Raw genomic sequence first — 18,065 nt, forward strand, 5'->3', positions numbered from 1 at the left:
ATTTTTATAAAGAGATTAATAACCACCCGTGTCAAGAGAAGCTAACTGTAACACAAATCCAGAATAAAATAGGACTCTAGCTTGTACCTCTGAGTTTCCTAGAAGCCACAACAACAACAACAAGATAAAATGGGGATCGTATAGTTTGTAAAAGCAGGCGGCTTTGATGGGAAGCCTTTTCTCCCCTCACGGGGTGTTAGAGACCCTCTCTTACGCACAGGTGTGGTGTGTGGTGTTCACAGGGGATCTTAGAAAGCATCTATTCTGGTTCCTTCGTTCCTGAGTGGTCCAGGGGGGCGTGTGACGCACAGGGCGTGGACGTCAGAAGTGGCATTTCTCCTACCCAGACGCCCAGTGACCAGCCTGTTGTCCTCTCTCACCGGGGCTGTGGTCAGATGGTGACCCTTGCCTCGGTCTCTGGCCTTCCCTCCGGGCTGCCATCCCTGTGGATGGACTCAGACTTGGGGGTGGACGTGAGGCAGGGTTCCTCTGCAGGCCTGGGGCCCACCCGCGGCAGTGACATCCACGGGCCAGCAGTGGCAGGATGATTGGGGTCCCTCGTGCGCTCCCCGCCGTCCGAGCCAGCCGGAGATCTGCTGGGGACGACTGTGCCGGGGCGGAGTCGCCTACCTGGCCCCGTGCCCAGGACGGGGCTAATGTTGGCGATGGTGGCGGGAAAGGGCTTCGCGGTCGGTGGAGGCGGGGCGGGCTGCGCGGGGCTGCCCCTCCCCCACGTCTGCGCAGGGGCTGGCCCACCTCCGTGGTGTGCCGGCGTGGCCGCGTCCGAGGTGGCACTGAAGTACAGCGTGGCGCTCTCCTGTCCCCCTGCTCCGCTCAGCTGCCCGCCTGCACCTCTTCCTCGCTCCCTAGAAACAGCCCCTGCTCCTTCCTCTGGGCCACCCCCCTGCTGCAGAGCTGCTGGCTGCTGGACAGGAGCTTTGTGATAATTATCGCTGGTAAAAGAGACGTAACTTGAGGTTTCCGACTGGTCGGCCTCTGCTTTGGAGACACCTCGAAAGTCAGAGCCGTTCTCTGAGGTTACGGGGCCATGGGGGGACGATGGGAGCGCTTGCTGGGAAAACGGGGGCTTCCTCTGCTGGTTGTGGTGTTGGCTCAAGCCCCACGCAGGGGCACAGAAGCACCCAGGATGGTCTTCTCCAAAGGCTGCGTTGATCTTAGACACATTTCCCGTTTTTAGGGCAAGTTTCACCAACAGCCAGTGGTGGTGACTGAGGAAAGAGTCCCCTCCCGAAATCTGGCTTTCTAGCCCAGACTCTGGGGGTCCCCATTGCGAGATGGCGGGCTCCCCCAGACTAGTTAGCTCATAACCTTCCTCTTGACTTGTGACTGGGCTCTCCGGCCTGTCTTCAGCTAGAGCGGTGCCCTGGGGAGAAGATTCTCTCTCTGCCCTGTCACCCCCTGCAAAGCCACAGGACTTCCTGACAAAGTCCTGCCAGATGTCTGTGGACTTAGGATGCAGCAGGCTGTAATAAATCACCAGCGAGATGGTGCCTGAAAAAGACAAGAAAGAGAAGAGCTCAGTTTACAGGCTTCAAAGTCCTGCGTCCTCCCCGTGGCTTGCAGAATTGCAGGTTCGGGACTTGTGAGCAGAGTAATGTAATTTGGGGTCCAAAGCGGGGCTCTTGTTGGAGCATCGGGACAGGATATGAGGAAGAAATTTACGTAGGCTGCAGCTTCCACACGCTGCAAAGGTAGCTAAGCTTACAAATGTAATAACAAAGTTTAAATCCTCTCCATTCTTCCTTGAGAGCAAATGCAGCTGAGCGCTCTAGACGTGTATGCGCGTGCATGTGTGTGTATGTGTGTGAGCACATGTGCACGTGTGTGTCCACAGGTGTGTGAGAGACCCTTGGTATTAGGTTGGTGCAAAAGTAATTGTGGATTTTGCAGTTATTTTTAACCTTTTAAACTGCAATTACTTTTGCAGCAACCTAATAGAAGGGCTAATTGTACTTTCAGAGAGCTGGATCAAATACTCCGCATTCGACCATCTGCACCCGGGGGGGGGGGGGGGGGGGGGGGACGAGTTCCAAAGCTGGGAGGTAGGAATCGTCTCAAAAACAAGACCCAAGCAGAGGTTAAACGTGCCCATCAAAACCCGTAGCAAGGAATTTCCATCACCAGCAACGGCACTTCCTTTGTGCATAAACATCTTAATCGCCTTGTTGTCAGATTAATTTATTTTGATCAGAAGTGTTGACTACCGCAGTAACTTCTTTAACAGAGCGTTCCAGCAACCTCCCACGTTATTTCCAGTTTCCTGTTGTACTGGACGAAGTGGCTGGGTTCAGGGCACTCAGTATAAACAGCGTGAAGCCTGAAACAGGCGTGGGGGCACCTCAGAGGGGCAGGAAGCGCTGGCAGGAACCTACCGCCGATCCTCACAGCCTCTCAGAGTGCTGTCTTTCGGGGTGAGGGGTGGGAGGCAGAATTCCTACGTGGCGAGTGGGGTTCTGCAGCGGGCACAACGCAAGCCTTTCCTACATCTTGTTTTGAACTCTCACCGCCAGCCAGCCGGTGGGTGTTGTCACCCTTCTTTTACAGTGAGCCACCCAAGGCGAAGGCAGGGGAACGAAGCCCCTGCTCACACAGCCTCAGTGCACATTTTCAGAGAAGGCAGACTTTCCGTGACGCCACGTCATGCACGGGGTTCTTGCAGCCCCAGGCGGCACATAGTAGGCACTCAGAATTGTATGCCCAGGGAGCTCAAGATGACAGCCAAGCTGCTGATTGAAGCCTGTGCTCCTTGGACTGTGATTCGTGCACATCTTGCCACTGGGCACAACCTCCAGGGCTGCGTGGGAGTCGGGGTTCGGGCAGCTCCAGGAAACTGGCAAAGGCCTGGCTGTGAGCCCCTTTGGCCAGCTGAGGGGTGCAGGCCGTCGGCCCCAGCTCCCACGCCTGCTCCTTGCACCTGGGGTCAACGCGCCGAGGAAGGGGACCCCTTCTCCCTGGAGAGAGACGAGGTGGGGAATGGGGACCATGGCACACTGCAGGGGTGCTGCTGAACCCCTCCTTCTGAACTGAAGTGTTCACGTATGTGAAGCAGATCAGGGGGTGGCTTTTACTCCCGGCGCCAATGTGCTCACAGCACTCCATCATGCCTCCGAGAACCACAAAATCCAAGTGCGTGGTTAGGCTTCCAGCTGACAACACCCCGTCCCCCCAGATAAGCCAGGAGCCCCCAGACCCATGTGCGATGTGGGTGAGCACAGCTGGGTCACACATTGGCAAGCGGGTCCTCAGCTTTCTCTCTGTCACTTACATGCCCCTGGCAGCTTAGAAATCAATTATTGGTTTAAAAAGGACGCGTGGTTACCAAGCTGTTAACCACACATGAGACAGTACTTAGCAGCAAAGGATGGGATGACTGACACACAGTGGCCTGGATGAATAGCCAGAGAATCATGCTGGGTGACACACCAAAGCCCAAAGGTTACATATCCTGTGATGCCAGCTAAGAACAGGTGGCAGTGACAAAGTTATAGAAATGGAGAACAGATTAGAGGTGGCCAGGGTTTCAGGAGGGGCCTGGGGCATAAGGAAGCGGGTGTGGTTATGAAGGAGGCACAGGAAAGGTCCTCATGGTGACACAGATGTTCTCTGTGCACCTCAAATGTGTCACACCCACGTCCTCGTTGTGATGTGGTTTTGCACTATTGTACCCACTGGGGGGACTGGGTAACGGTCTAGGGATCTCTCTGTCTTCTTTCCTTCCTCTCTCTCTCCGTCCCTTCCTTATTTCTTTCACTTGTGCACAATTTTGAAACTTTTCCCTGCTCTTTACCTTAATACCTTCCATCCATCCCCTGAAGTCTGGCTCTAGAGTTACGTCATTGGTGAATTCTCTTCAGGCACCTCCCAGATATATTAGTTGTCCTTCTGACACTTCTTGCTTTATACGTTTTAAAAAATGTTTTCAAAAATTTTTGTCGAGGGGAGGATCTCTATGTTCTTTCTTATAACCATAATTATCTCAAAAGAAAAATGTTTAATTTGAAAAAGAAGAGCTGAGTCAGCAACCCAAAGGTTTAACAAGCCCTGACTTGTGCCATCTCATGATGGGGACACAGCTTAAAGTCAAGGGGGCTTGTGGCTCCCAAACATTTATTCTAAGGCCACAATTTATGAATCTGCTCCATCCTCCCTAAGGGCACAGATGCTGAAGGTCATGTCCTTTCCCTGGTCAGGGCTACTGACTCAGGCCAGTGTGACCTCTGGCTGGTATGAGCAATAGAAGGGTCCAAGTCCCTCGACACCGTTTCTCTGCTTAGGGGCCGGGGCTGTCCAGGTGGTACCCACCAGCCACGCATGCCTCATTCAGGATGTGGGTGACCAGAGGGAAGGCTTTGGGGCGAGGGCGGGAGCTCAGGGCTGTGAGTTGCGTAAACAACTGAGGAAACGGCATCGATTGTGTTTCAGAAGCACAAGGGCCCAGGTGAGGCGTTTGGCGGCTGTCCTGGGCACTGCAGCACAGGCCTGCAGATGGAGAGGGCCCTGGTCGCTGGGCTGGCCACGCTGTGTGGGGAGAGCAAGCCGACAACAGGCTGCCTTTTCTTTTTCTTTTCCAAGCGTAGGAGAGGAATTCCCTTTCGGGCTCTCATGGGCCTGTGAGTCTGGTTAACACAGAGGGCAGAGCATAGACCGCGGACTCCTTCATTCACTCTGAGAGTGTAACTGATTGTGTAAAACCGCCAGGCCTCGGGCTAGATGCCGGACGTGGAGCTGGGGGTCAGCTAGCTCTACCACTTACACAGCGTCTGGCCCGGAGAGACAGCACTTAACTTCCTCTGCGCCTCACCTTGCTCAGCTGTAGCTTGGGGCCACTCACTAACCAGCTCCTCGGGCTCCAGTGACATAGTGTCAGGATGATCAGGACTCTGCACCCCAGATACACGGTGCTGAGGTCCCGTCCTTGGCCCCAGCCACCGCTCTCGGGGGCAGCCCTGCCCACGAGGTGTTGGGATAGGAGTGTCCGCCCCGCTGTGCTGGTTCCCGGCACAGCCAAGCATGGCCGACGAAGAAGGCTGAGCTGTGTGTCATCCCAGGTGGGGACGCCTTGCTACCCACAGTGCCGCGAGCACCACCCCTACCTTCTCTGAGCACAGTTTCCTGCCCTTGGAGTTGGTTTGTTGTATAGAAACAAGTTGGGGGTGTGGAGGGAGAATAAAAAGGCCGCGTTGGGTCTTACCAATCAGAAACCCAGACAAGACTCCTGCGATGGCCCACAGGCTGGTCACCGATGTCCCCTGGAGAAAATCAGTGGCCAAGAGCAACAGGATGCCGTTCTCCAGCAGCATAATCTGTGGGACAAAGGGAGAGTCGCCATGTAGCCAGGACTCCCGTCTCATGGTTCTGTAGCAGCTTCCTTCCTTCAGTGTGGGAGGCTGTGTCCTCGATGCCCACGGGGGCTCCACGATGACAGAGCCTCCTGGAAGCAGGGTCGGGGCCTGAGAGCTGCTCTGGCAAAGGGGGCATGTCCCTCTTCTCAGTGCAGCTCATTAGCATGTCTGCAGAATCGTAAACACACAGGAAATGTAAGGACGCAGCCCACATGGCTCCGTGGCTCCCTTTGGAGGGCTGAGGACAGCTAGCTCCCATTTTATATACTTCACATTCCCATGTTAACTGTATGCGTTATTAGTTCTATAACACAATAACTAAAAGTATCTGCAGAGCTGACAGTGCCATTGAATTCCAGTAAGCGAGAGTCACAAACTTTCGTAACATTAAAACAATGTTTTCAAATATGTGCCTCTTAGAGGTAACTTTGGTCTGTGGCCACCAGGTGGCAGCATGCTTGCTGCGGAACACAGCCTCCTGCAGGGACAAAGAGGTGGCTGCTCTTCCAGACGGCTCACAGACGGCTCTGTCCCTCCCACCAGGCAGGCTTATTAACTTTGTTTTCCAGTTTTCAAACATAAAGATATATTTCTTAAAATAATTAAACAATCTGGATATAATTCAAAGATGATGTATTGAAATACTGTGTATGAGACATTAAAAAAACTAAATTGTAATACTATTTCATGCTAAAAGTCCTTGGAAACTTTAGCATGGTCATTTATTGGCGTCATTTTAACGCTAAAAATGTCAAATAAGGAGAGAGTTAAAAACATTGAGGAGCTGCTTAACAACCCTAAGAATGTCTGTTCTCCCCATGCCTTGGGTTCTGGGTGGCTGTGACCTGAGGACACATTTTCCATTATTTAAGCAAAGCCGTTAGCTATTAAAAACTAGAGCTACTCTAAGCAGCCACCAGGCCCATCCTCCTTAGAAAGTGGATTCTATGGTCTTTTTCCTTTTGGAACAAAAAAAAAGAAAAGAAAAAGAAAGAAAGGAAGGAAAGAGGGAGGGAAGGAAGGAAGGAAGGAAGGAAGGAAGGAAGGAAGGAAGGAAGGAAGGAAGGAAGGAAGGAAGGAAGAAAAGTTGCATTAACCCTTTCTTTGCCAGCAGAACAATTTTTCCCCAAGAGGAGCAACTTTCGGTCAGGGTCAGGTCTCATGTCTCTCTACCAGGGGCGGTGCCTGCTAGGGCCTGGAGAGTCCATGAAAGGACCACGTGGCAGGGCCTGAGATGGGAATGGTGTTGGCAGGAGGCCTGGACCACAGGATCGGAGACCTAGGCCTGGCCTGGGCAGCACCACTGGCCGGCCCTGGACGTGCCACCTGGCACGTGTGACCCTGGACGTGCCACTTGGCCTCTGGGAGTCCAGTTGCCCCGCTGTAACTGGGATTCTCACACTCCACGACGCCGTAGGGCTGTGATGAGTCTAAAGGAGCCTGTGAGTCAGACGGTGAAGGGCATACAGACAGTGCCGTCGCCGCATCTTCCTCTGTGACCTTCAATAGTGTCTAATGTCTGTTGCTCCTGCTTAATCACTCTTAACCCAGTGATCTGGTGATGAAGACACCGGGAGCTATAAAGTGTTTGTTTCCCTTGAACGCGTAACAGTCTCTAAAACTCCTGGGAGATAATACAGAGACAAAGGTATGAAAGTGACCAAAACAAAAACCAAAGCAACGAATGCACATCTTCTGCTCATTTTGTTCCTGGTAATCGGGGCACATTTGGGCATTGGCAGATGAAGAAACTGCTTCTGCAAACGGACAATAAAACGAGTCCTCCATTGTATTCACGTGCGCGTGCACACGGGCTGGGAAGCTGTGACATGCATGATGCTGAACAAATTCATCCTCACCCCATACGAGGTGGGTTTTATTATTATTCCTGGTTTCAGATGTGGAAACTGAGGCTCGGTGAGGCTCTGGGCTTCTCACAAACCACGAGTCCTCTTCCATCTGTCCATCTGTCCCTGTGGCCTATGGGGTCAGGAAGCTCTACGGGGCTCAGTAGGGGACCACGCCACCCTCCTTCCTGGTCAGGGACTGCATCTCAGGCCACTTACACTTGCTCCCGGCTCCTGGGAGTGCCCGCCTGCCTGCTCCCCGGCAAGTCTCTTCATCTTGTATTAGTAACGGCCACTGTCGGTGGGTTATTTTGTGCCAAGTTGTTTATTATTCTGTTTAATCATCCCAGGGTCCCTGAAAATGTGGATTTTATGTAACTGTCACAGGGACGCTGAGAGGTGGGTGCCCTGTTTCCTAAAGTGCCGATGAAAACAATAGGTTCAGAGAGTTTACATTATTGGCCAAACCAGTTGGTGATAGTCATTGGTGGGGCTGGGGGTCCCTGCAAGCTTGTCTGATTCCAAAACCTGTGCTCTGAAGCCTGTGGCTGCATCCTCTCTCCTTTGCCGTTTGCAGAGCAGCTCACCTTCCCCTTCCAGTCAAAAGCATCTCTGGTCATCCAACGGGTCAGCACTCCTGTGAGTTTCAGACATCGCTTTTCTCCTAGCATCTATCCACATTCTGCCTTTTTTTATTTTGTCGGGGGAGGGGGTTATTTGTGTATAAAATAGCTTATCTGTTGTACTAGCTGAGAAGCGGCCTAGAGGCAGTCCATTACATCACCTTCGGGTTTTTCAAACAGTCTAGGACGATGGCTGTAACTCAATAACTGAGCTGATTAACAAGGATATTGTGTATATAACAGAGTAGAATTGTGATTATATTTATCAGATGGGCTGGCGTAGAGAGTGGCTGAAAACATCACCAAAGTCGCCAAAATTCTTGCTACGGTAACTGTGTGGGAACAACTGGGCGTCAGGTTACTGTTTTCAGAGTCCACATCTCTGTTTGAGACTAGAATTCCTTTTTGAATTTTCCCTAAAACCAAGCTATTCCTTCTTAAATAGATGCGCACATGTGCACAGACACACACACGCTCTATAAACACAGTAAAAGTGAGGACTGAAGGAAACCGTCATCACCACTTGCCATATAGAACGTGACCATCCTGTTTCTGGAAGGGCCATCCCAGAAGTTGAGGTAGCAGAGGATGTACACGGCGCCCACCAGCACGTTGAACAGCCGCCAGGGGCAGGTGCTTTCCACAATGTCACTCTGCTGGGCCACGAGCCAGAATGTCATCACCAGCCAGTGGGCACCTGGCGAGAGGAGGGCCGTTAGAGTCCACTCGGGGAGGCAGGGCGGGGTCGGGCAGGGACATGGAAAGCGGGCCTCGAACCTCCTCTCTGATCTGACCACGCCTGGCTCAGCGTCCATGAGGTCAAACCCAGAAGAGATCTGAGGGGCACAGAAAATCAACACATTGTATCTTTGCACGTATTGTCTCATTTGGTCCTCATCAAGGGTACCTGACCTAATTTGGGGACGAGCAAACAAAAACTAGCCTCAACAACACTTAGCAAACGTACGCCCTCTTAGTTCTAGAAGGCGGTTGGTGGGTCGGCAGGTATGAAACCGACGGCCCACGATTGTCGGTCACTGCTACCGGGGCTAAAACCCTCCACAGCCACATGGTAGGTCTGCCCGCACTCCAGCTATAATTTTATCCCTCTGTTTTAAGATGAATACTATCATATGGGACCTTGAGCTCAATTAAACAATATGTAAGTAATAAAGTTACTCTCTCTTTAGGAGTACAGTTTCTTTCAAAAATGTCTCCTTTCTGTCCTAAGTGTATTGACGTTGGCTCCGGTGCACGTCTAAATATTTCTCAATGCCTCCGTCCTCTTTAAACAGGGGTGCACTGTTGCTTCTTGCAGCATGCGTTCCCCGATGACCAGAGGAGATTCCTGTCCTTGGCACACAGGGGACACACAGGGCCCTGCAGGGACTCAGCATGGTCAGGCAGAGCACCTACCATTGCTGTTCGCATGTCCAATCAGTTAGACTGAAGCTGAGCAAAGGTTGGGCTCAGTGGAGTGGTCCTGTGTGAAACAGAGATGTCTACACTTCAGTGTGCAAATGCAATTAAGGGCTTTCGGAGGCTATGAAAATATCATAGTATGTACTGTATATTTTTCTAGTGGGTCAGGGCAGGGGGACCCTCTGCCTCCCTCTTGTTTGAATGACAGCTTTTCTACAGAATAGGTTTCAGCCCAGGGTATAGAACACAGTGTTCTAAAAGCCTTCACAGCAAATACAGCTGTGCCCGCAGCTGGCTGGGCCGTTGGCTACGGGCGCTTCTCTCCATGACAGCACATCCATTGCTGCCCTTCCCGGGGTCCCCATGGGGCCTGCAGTCTCTTCCTCCATCGCCTGCATCTGGGCTGGCCGTGACTGCTTCGATGGCTGGCATACAGCCGAAGTGGTGCTGACCCAGTGCTGAGCCAGTTTTGAGGACTGCCCGTTTCCACTTCCTTGTTCTCGGAAATCTCAGCTGCCAAGTCTGCAGTCCAGGCTCCCTTGCTGAAGAGAAAGGGCACGAGGAGCCCGGGGTGCCTGGCTGAGAGGGAAGATGCCATCTGTACAGCCAGCCCAGTGGAGCTTCCCTGGGAATCCAGACACCCACTGTCCTACTATACCCCTGTGAGCCCCCCCAGGCAAGGACCCCCACAGTCAGACCCCAGAACTGGGGTTGATGATCAGAAGTGGCTATTTGAAGGCATTAAGTTCTGGCGTGGTTCCTTATACAGCAATGGGTACCCAGGACACACGCTCGCTTACCTCCAGCCACCAAACCCCAGGCGTGGTGAGCTCTGAAGAACAAAGCCAGACTCAGGACGCGGGCTCCCACCATGCCCATCCTCCACAGTTGCTGGCAGAAGAGGGCAGCCCATGGCGTGGCGACGTGACCCGGCTTCATGGAGCCCATGAAACGAGCATAGCACACCAGGGCCCAGGACAGGGCCGCCCACGAGCACAGGGCGCTCATCCCTGGAAGAGATGTGGGCAGCAGTGTTTGTGAAACGTCCATCCTCTGATTAAACCTGGTTTCACGAGGGCATCTGTAAACAAGCACCCGGACGGCGGGTAACAGACCCCTGTGTAAAACACGCGTCTGTGCACAGGAAGAACTGAGGACGTGAGATGTGTCCTCAGCATGACGCTTCCGCAGAAGCGAGCTGGGTTCTTCCTCTGTACAGAAAAACGTCTGAGTGACTGAGCCTCTAAGCCCCCTGCTCTGAGCTCTGTTTGTAACAAAGCAGTTCAGAGGGCTCTGAACATGGTCTTCCATCTCAAATGTACTTTGTTGTCCGATCCACACAAAGGAGGTTTGATCAAAGAAATAAAACCAGAACACCAAACCGTGCCCGGCCCTGTGAGAAGTACAGATGGAAGGACAGCGCAGTCCTGACTCGGGTATTTAACTTCTGCATGTAGACATGTGGACACTCGGCAAAGACAGGGAAGAGAAAGGAGCCGTGGGGGGAGAGCAAGAAGCCACCAAGAGAAAAGGAAAGGAGGAGCACGCCAACGCCTGGGGCACGTGCCAGCTGCAGGCAGACATTGCCGGGGCCTCTCGAGGGATAAGCCGCTGGCAGCACTGACTTACTCTAGTGACTAAAGATGCAGGAAGGACGCAGCGATGCTGCCGAGAAGCGAGAAGCAGAGTGTGGGCCTTCGCCAGGTGTTTCGAGGGTGTGTGACCCACAATTTCTATGTTAGGGACTGAGCCCATGAAGGGAGCCAACGCCCTGGGAACTAATCATCCCAACGAAAGCCTGTGTTAGCCATGACCTTGAGCTCGTGAGCTTGGGCTGCCTTCATCCTCCCCAGGAGGGGAAATCTTCGATTGTGGACTTCTGCTAAATAAAGCATTTGTGTGTGTTCCCCTTGAGAAGTGGGACAGTCTGTGCTCTGTGGATGAAGTCACTCACCTGGCACAATATCTGTGAAGTCCGAGGCGAGGAAAACATAAGTTTGAAGCAGCAAGTGGGGTCCAGTCTGGAGCAGGGCTTCCAAGAGGCGGAGAGCTGACAGGTCGGCCTCCTGGAGCAGCAGCTGGCCGTGGTGGCGGGCCACCCCATCCTTCCACAGAACAGTTGCCATGGCGTCCCAGTGTCTGAGGAGGAGCAAGGATGTGTGGTGCAGAGTCACACCTCGCCAGCTTGACTAGGACGCCCCCCTTTTTCTGACTTGTTGTTGGGACCTATAGCGTTCTGGAGAATAACCTCTCAGATCTGCACACTGGGGTCCCTGAGCTCTGACTCCTGACTGAAGACGTGCTCTCCAGTCCAGATGCTGCCATACGTGACCCTGCTCAGCCCATGTGTGTGGTGGTGGTGGCGGGCCGGGGGGGTGTGTGCCACAGCCGGGAGCACACAGGTTTGCTGGGGGCTCTCTCTCTGAGCCTTGCATGGTTTGGAACTAACCCGGACATGCATCCCCCTGCCCGGAACCTTTTGGGATGGGAATTATTAATTCGCTCAACAAATGCTTGTTGCAAGGTGCCATGTCACCATCGCTTTAGAGCACACGGAGATGAGAAAACATATCCTCGTCCTCACAGAATGGAGAATTTTGTGTGCTACTGACACTGGGACAGGCATAGAGCAGAACGTCTGTGGCTGCAAACTGTTTTTGGTGCCTTTACGCACCTAGGGTTCCAGCTGTGAGGGGCCCACAACAGTCGGGGTGGGTGAGTCGTGTCTGTCAGAAGCACCCTCTACCTCCAACTTGAGATTCTACTCTGGGAGGAAGGGAATTAGTCCCTCCTCGGACTCAGCTGAGAAATCAGAAAACTCACTTCAGCTCCCACAGAGAAAGCCCTGGGAACAGCCTGAAGGCATAAACTACCGAGAACAGCCCATGGCACAGCCCGAGGCCTGAAAACTGGCAATGACTCCTTGAGAACCCCTCTCCCCCAACACTTGGCACCTACCACTTAATGAATACGAGAGCCGCAGGGCTTCACCCATCTGATCCTCCCAGGGTCCTCCCTTTTTTATTCTTGGCAACTCTATGGGATGATGAAACAGCTGAGAACTGAAATTTGCCGTTTACGTACTGGTGAACCCGCCCACGTGTGTGCCTGCCCACAGGTAAGCCTGTCTATAGGTGAGCCTGCCAGCACTAGGCCCTTCCAGGCTGTTTTTAATGACAGAAACGGGCCTTGGCTCCCAAATGGCTTCTTCCTGCACAAAAGGTTCGATGATGACGCCACCAGGCCACCAGGCCAGCTCCACTGCCTGGTCTGTGCTCCAAGCTGTGCCCACTGCCTTGACTAAGGTAGTAGTTGTTAAAATGGAACTAGGTGGGGGGAGGGCGGTTAGGACCCTGAAGGTAGAGTACCTGTGCACAGGTGAACCCTCCTACCACACTTTCACAATCAGGCTTACCGCTTCCACACGCCGAGCTGTAGGAGGTGCAGCATGACCAACCAGCAGTGGCCCCGCTGTCCGTCTGCTAGGAACCACACATAGCTCAGGCCCTGGACTAAGCAGCCAGGCAGTAGCACAGCAAGGGCCAGCCACCCCCAGAGCAGCTGTCCTGTGGTAAAGTAGTAGGTCGTGGTGCAGAGGCCTGGGGGGCGAGGGGGAAAGGGGGGCTGAGTGGAAAATGGAGTGAGCCCGGCTGAGCAGCCAACACTGCGTCCCCAACAGGGGGGCCTCTGCTAGACCCGCCCTGGAGCGGCACTGCCCGCTGGCGGTCGAGATGGGCCTGAGGTTGAATGACAGTGCTAGGGCTTCATTAAGTGCTAGGGCTTTGATTGAGGCCCCCAGAGGTTCAGACACCATGGTCATATAAAGGGACTGTTAGATGGCACAGAATATATATGCAAAAAAATACCTGGCACCTAGTATGTGCTGAAAAAAAAAGCCAATCCTGCTCTCTGAGGACGGAGTTATTTATTTTTGAGGCCTGACGGGTGGAGACAAATCTAAGTGAGGATCTGAGCTCCCCAACCGATGACAGTGGGGTGGGTGCTGTATCTGTCCACCATACAGCCGTGGTTTCCTCTGACTACTGCTTGGGTTTCCCAGATTCGAGTTTAAAAGGGATCTGCAGGCACATAAAGCCGCCAATAGTAGCGGAACCCCAACATTACCCAAGACAGATAGACCCCTGGAGGACTGGACGAGGGGTCAGGGCTTGGCAGCCACCCTAGGTCCCCAGGCTGTGCCCCGGGATTGAACACGCAAGCCAGTGTACCCAGCAGTCGTTGGAGAAGGGATGCTGAGGCCCGGGCAGCTCCCCGCGGGGAGGGCAGCGGGAGGACTGCGGGACTGGAGGTGCGGAGGCTTTGGGGTCCTGTCTTGTCTTCGGGAGCTTTGGTGCTGATGTCACTCGACTTCCTCCTGGGTGCCAGTCTTGCCCAAAGCCCCTCGGAAACAGCGCGGTGGGGGAGCCGCGGGGGAACCCGCAGAGACAGCGGTTCCAACAAGGGACCCCGCCAACCCGGGGTCAGCAACCGGCTCCCAGTGGGGAAGCGCAGAGCCAGAGCCCGCGGGAGAGGCCAGGTGCGTGCATGCTGGGGGGGGGGGCGTTGCTGGGGGGGTTATCTAAAAGTTGTGGCCTCATGAAAGACCCTAGCCCTTCGGACCCCGCCGAGGCAGACGGGTCCGCAGGGACCCGGGCGGAAGTGGGCGGGGCCTCCTCTCCGGCACCGAAAGAGTTACAAATTCAAACTGGAAAGGCGCTAAGTGTTGCCATCTTGCTTGGTCTCAGCTGGCGAGGCCCCGGCTCCGCACAGGACAGGGGTGCTCCCAGCGAGCCGCGTTCGGCCCTGTTCGGAACCCTGAGGCAGAACACAGACCTCCAGGGCGGTGTGGACGCCGTGCCCCGTCCCACCCCACCTCAGCCCGAGACCCTAGGCCGGCCCGGGATGGGGGCGGGGGGAGCAGGGCGCACCCGGGCCCGCCTTCGGCCCATCTCGCACCCGCAGCACTTTGCTGAGTCCAGGAGGCCTTCCTGGAGGGAGGGGCGGGATACAGGTGCCCGGACTCTGGAAGGATCGAGTATCTGCGGGGAGAGGCCGTGCATCCAACAGAGGACCATGCATCCGCGGGGTGAGGGTGGGCGGAGGGCGTGCATCCACTGGAGGGCTCATGCGTAGGAGATCATGCATCACGGGTGGGGGCAATCACCCATCCACGGAGGATCGTGCATCGCGGGGGTCCACTCAGGACGGGGCGGACGTCCTCAGCAGGCGGTTGGGGTGCGCGGTGCTACACTGGCGCGCAGTGCTGTGCGCAGGGGGGCAGGCTGCCGCCGCGGCAGGGGTGTGTGAAGGGGTTGGGGTGGTGGAGGGGTGAGCATGGCAGGCGCCCAGCCTGAGCTGCCCAGCACTCACGCGCGCTCTGCTCGGCCGCCTGCAGCAGGGCGGAGAGCCCCAGCAGCCCCGCGTGCATCCTCCGCCGCCCGCGCCGCCTCGCCCCCGCCCCTCCCCGTGCGCGCAGCTGAGGCGGGGAGGTTTCCGGCGGAGACCCGACGGCGGGAGGCATTTCGGCCCCAGCCGTTAGCCTGGTTCTGGTTTATCTCAAGTTACCAGCGGGGAGCGGGGAGGCAGCGCTGAGTTTTCTGGCTACTGGGCTGCATCAGATGAAGCCTCTTGATGTGGGCAGGAGTGTTTTCTCGCTGTTCCCCAACCTTATAGCGGAACCTGCAGAAGTACTTGGTGAGCTGCAGGACTGCAGGTAGCTTAGTCCGGAAGGTGGTTCACTGGTCACCGCCTCTGGGGCCGCTGACTGGCAGGCGGGTTGACCACTAGTCGGGAAGTGCACGTCTTTGGGAGGAGGTGGGTTACAGCCCTTAGTGAGTCTGAAATCTTCCAGGGCATGTTAACGGGCTCTTCCTCTGCGTCTCACCTTCAAATCTATCCCCATCTCTGGCCTCACAAAAGCTTTTTCCAGATGGGCTTGAGGGTTAATCAAGATTCCAATTTGCAAGAAGTAACACTGCGCAAGGGAAAACCTCTCTGGAGATATATACATGTATGGGATATGTGTAATATATACCATATATATATCGTGCAGTGTGCACATATGTAGTGTGTGTATGTATTATGGACACACATATACTCACACACATAGTATAATTTCAGGAAGAAGTCCTACTTAGTCACAGCGAAGGTGACGATGAACTTGGGGTCTTTAACTCCGAAAGCAGGCAATTAGCAAAACTAGTCCTCCTTTTTATTTTGGGGGAGTTTTGCAGCCCCGTCCTTGAGTCAAGGGCGTTTGCCACTTCCCACGGGGTCTTGCTGCGCTGCTCACACTGGCCTACTTAGGTGGAATTGTCACCCCTGCCCGATTAGAGCTGTAGTAGAACAATCCACAGTTGAAGAACTTACCCTCTTAAAGGGAAAAATCAGAGTAGGGGGACCCAGGTGAACCTATAATACTCTTATGATTATTTTCCATTTACCAAAATAAAGCCAAGAAGTCAGACGTCCTCGGTTCTTCCTTACAGTTTCAATGTGGTTCTCATTAAATGCTTTGTCTCGTTGAAGGTACTATTTATTTCTCCTGAAGCTTCTCTCCCCCGCCCACGCCCAGCTTTCCATTCACTTTTCGATGCATTTCTGGTTTGCTCATCAGAATGGCAAATCCTGGTCTGCTCCGGCTCTCCCCATTTCAGAGACTCACCTCTAAAATACAGAAGATCACGTTCCCCCATAAACTTTCTGTGTCTCTTTCCTCTAAACTGATAAAAGCCTGCGGTTCTAAGGTCTGGGTTTCCGCTCCATCCCAAATATCAGTGTCAAAGCCCGACTCCTGCTTGCTGACTGCAACCTCCCTTTTTGTTGACGTCCAGTCCCCGGACCTTCCTTTTTCCGGTTGCCTTGCAAAGGGAGTATGTCACAGTTTGTACACTTTCAGAGCAGGACTCTCATGTACTAGAAAAAGACTGTGAAATTGAAATCACGTACAGACATTAGGAGTAGAGGATGTTTATGGAGGAGGAGGATTATTGTGGTATTTCATACTTTCCTCAACATTTCAAGTGTTAGGAAAAAAGGTCTCCTGATTTCTATGTGCTATTTGAAGCATATGCATGTATCCCATACTCCATATGTTAAAAAAGAATCCAGTGATTTAAAAGTTCGGAGGAGGGTCTTTCTCCTGGGACAACAGCAGTTTGAATAAGAACCCTAGTCAACATCTTCTGTTTTGAGGCTCTGGAAGGATGTTTGAAAGGAAAAGTAGAAAGCTTCATAGAGAATGGGGTTTGTTGTCCCTGGATAATAGCCTCAACTCAACCTGGTGGCTCCCATCCCAGATCACAGCCATTGGGTGAAATAAACGGGCAGAGAGCATAGATGGTGGTGGGGTGGGTTGTGCAGAAATCTGGGAAGCTAGAGAGAGAAGCGGGCACTGCTAAAGTGTAAACACCTGATAACACATCTATTTAGAAAGAAGGTCTTTAGAGGAAATTTTCGTGGGCACCACTCTTGGGGGCACTGAGAGTTTTCTGTACGGACTCAAGTGGGTGGTGGAGAGCACAAGAGATTTCAGTTGCTCAGCTGGGAGCCGTCTTCCCTGTGGAGGCGGGGTTAAGACATGTGCGTTGAGCAGACAGCAAGGGTGGCCGCCTCTTAGGGCCTCTCTCTGAAAGCCAAGGGAGTCCATGTCAGCTCTGCCGCCACTGCTGCCTATGCTGGCTGGCTGGCAGGACAGCCTCGGCTCCAAAGGCCAGGTACTGACATGTCTGCCCCAATGCTGGCCCTGGACTCACCCCGGCTTCCAGCCCCTGCTCCAGAGGCAGAGGGGGTCCACAACGTCATGCAGCCTGTTGAGAACCACCACACGCTGCACAGAAGCCAGGGCTCTTCTGTCTCACAGGCCGCTGTGCCGCACCCATGCCCCATGAGGTGCTGGCAGCCTGCCTGTCACAGTGGGGAGACCAGTGAGAAAACACAGAATAAAAAGGGCCAGAACAACAGAAACGTTGATACCCCCTGAAACGTCCCTGCTGCTTTGCCAGGCACCCCCTACACTGTGCTCACTGGGGGATCTGTATTCTTAGTCTACAGAAGATAGGACAACTCAGCCACTTGTCTGGAGGCGCCCTCAGTGTGGGCGCTGAGAGCAGCACTGGGGCGGGGCCCCCAGGTCCGGCATCCCCTATGTCCCTCCCAGGACAGGAAATCGGACTACACGTGAGCCCGGGGGACTGCTCTCCTACGTGGTTTATCCCCAAGGCCTGTTCCCCTGCAGACCACATCTGCTGTCCTGCAAACCTGGCATGGCCCCTTCATTTCACTCTCCACTTGCTAACTGGGACTGCGTTCCAGGGAAAAACCCTTCATTCTGAGCCCAAGGAGATGCTGAGAGGCTGTTTCATAAGTTAAGAAAAAGATAAAAATTTCCCCAGACCATGCACTCTTTGGCTGGCACGCTCCTTGAAGCTCAGATTTCTTTCCTGTAAAGCCTGAGCCAGTCCCCAATATAGCTTAGTTCCCACTCCCTAGGCATGAGGCCCCGTATCCGCCCCAAACCTGTCTTCAGGGCTCTCCTGGGGCAACCTGAGCAAAGAGAAGGAAGAAGGCCAGGAGCAGAAAGAAGAGGGTCCTCATGGTGACAGGCTGGGTGGATCCTGGGCGGCAGGAGGAGAAGAAGAGGCGTGCTCGCAGCCGAGACCCACCGAGGCTGCTGGCGGCCGGGACAGCCTCTGTTTATACTGTCCCTGGGCGCTTATACAACAGGCACTTCATTTTGAAATGGTGCCCATTCAGCTCCTGATGGTAACACGATGATTGACACCGGTACCTGGGAGCTTTCCAGCTGAGCT

The 18,065-nt window shown here is 54.0% G+C and overlaps 1 protein-coding gene across 1 annotated transcript; it reads right to left on the reverse strand.

The window, feature by feature from the left end:
• Positions 1 to 267: 267 nt before the first annotated feature.
• On the reverse strand, positions 268 to 14,926 carry XKR5 (XK related 5). The gene is made up of 7 exons (XM_033105161.1): positions 14,626 to 14,926; positions 12,671 to 12,854; positions 11,210 to 11,394; positions 10,056 to 10,265; positions 8,361 to 8,530; positions 5,213 to 5,324; positions 268 to 1,512 (listed from the first exon to the last, which is right to left on the reverse strand). Exons 1-7 carry the CDS (start codon positions 14,774 to 14,776, stop codon positions 392 to 394), a joined length of 2,133 nt encoding a protein of 710 aa, XP_032961052.1. The 5' UTR covers positions 14,777 to 14,926; the 3' UTR covers positions 268 to 391.
• Positions 14,927 to 18,065: the final 3,139 nt, after the last annotated feature.

Source organism: Rhinolophus ferrumequinum, chromosome 4 (genome assembly GCF_004115265.2).
Source record: "Rhinolophus ferrumequinum isolate MPI-CBG mRhiFer1 chromosome 4, mRhiFer1_v1.p, whole genome shotgun sequence".
Classification (NCBI taxonomy): Eukaryota; Metazoa; Chordata; class Mammalia; order Chiroptera; family Rhinolophidae; genus Rhinolophus; species Rhinolophus ferrumequinum.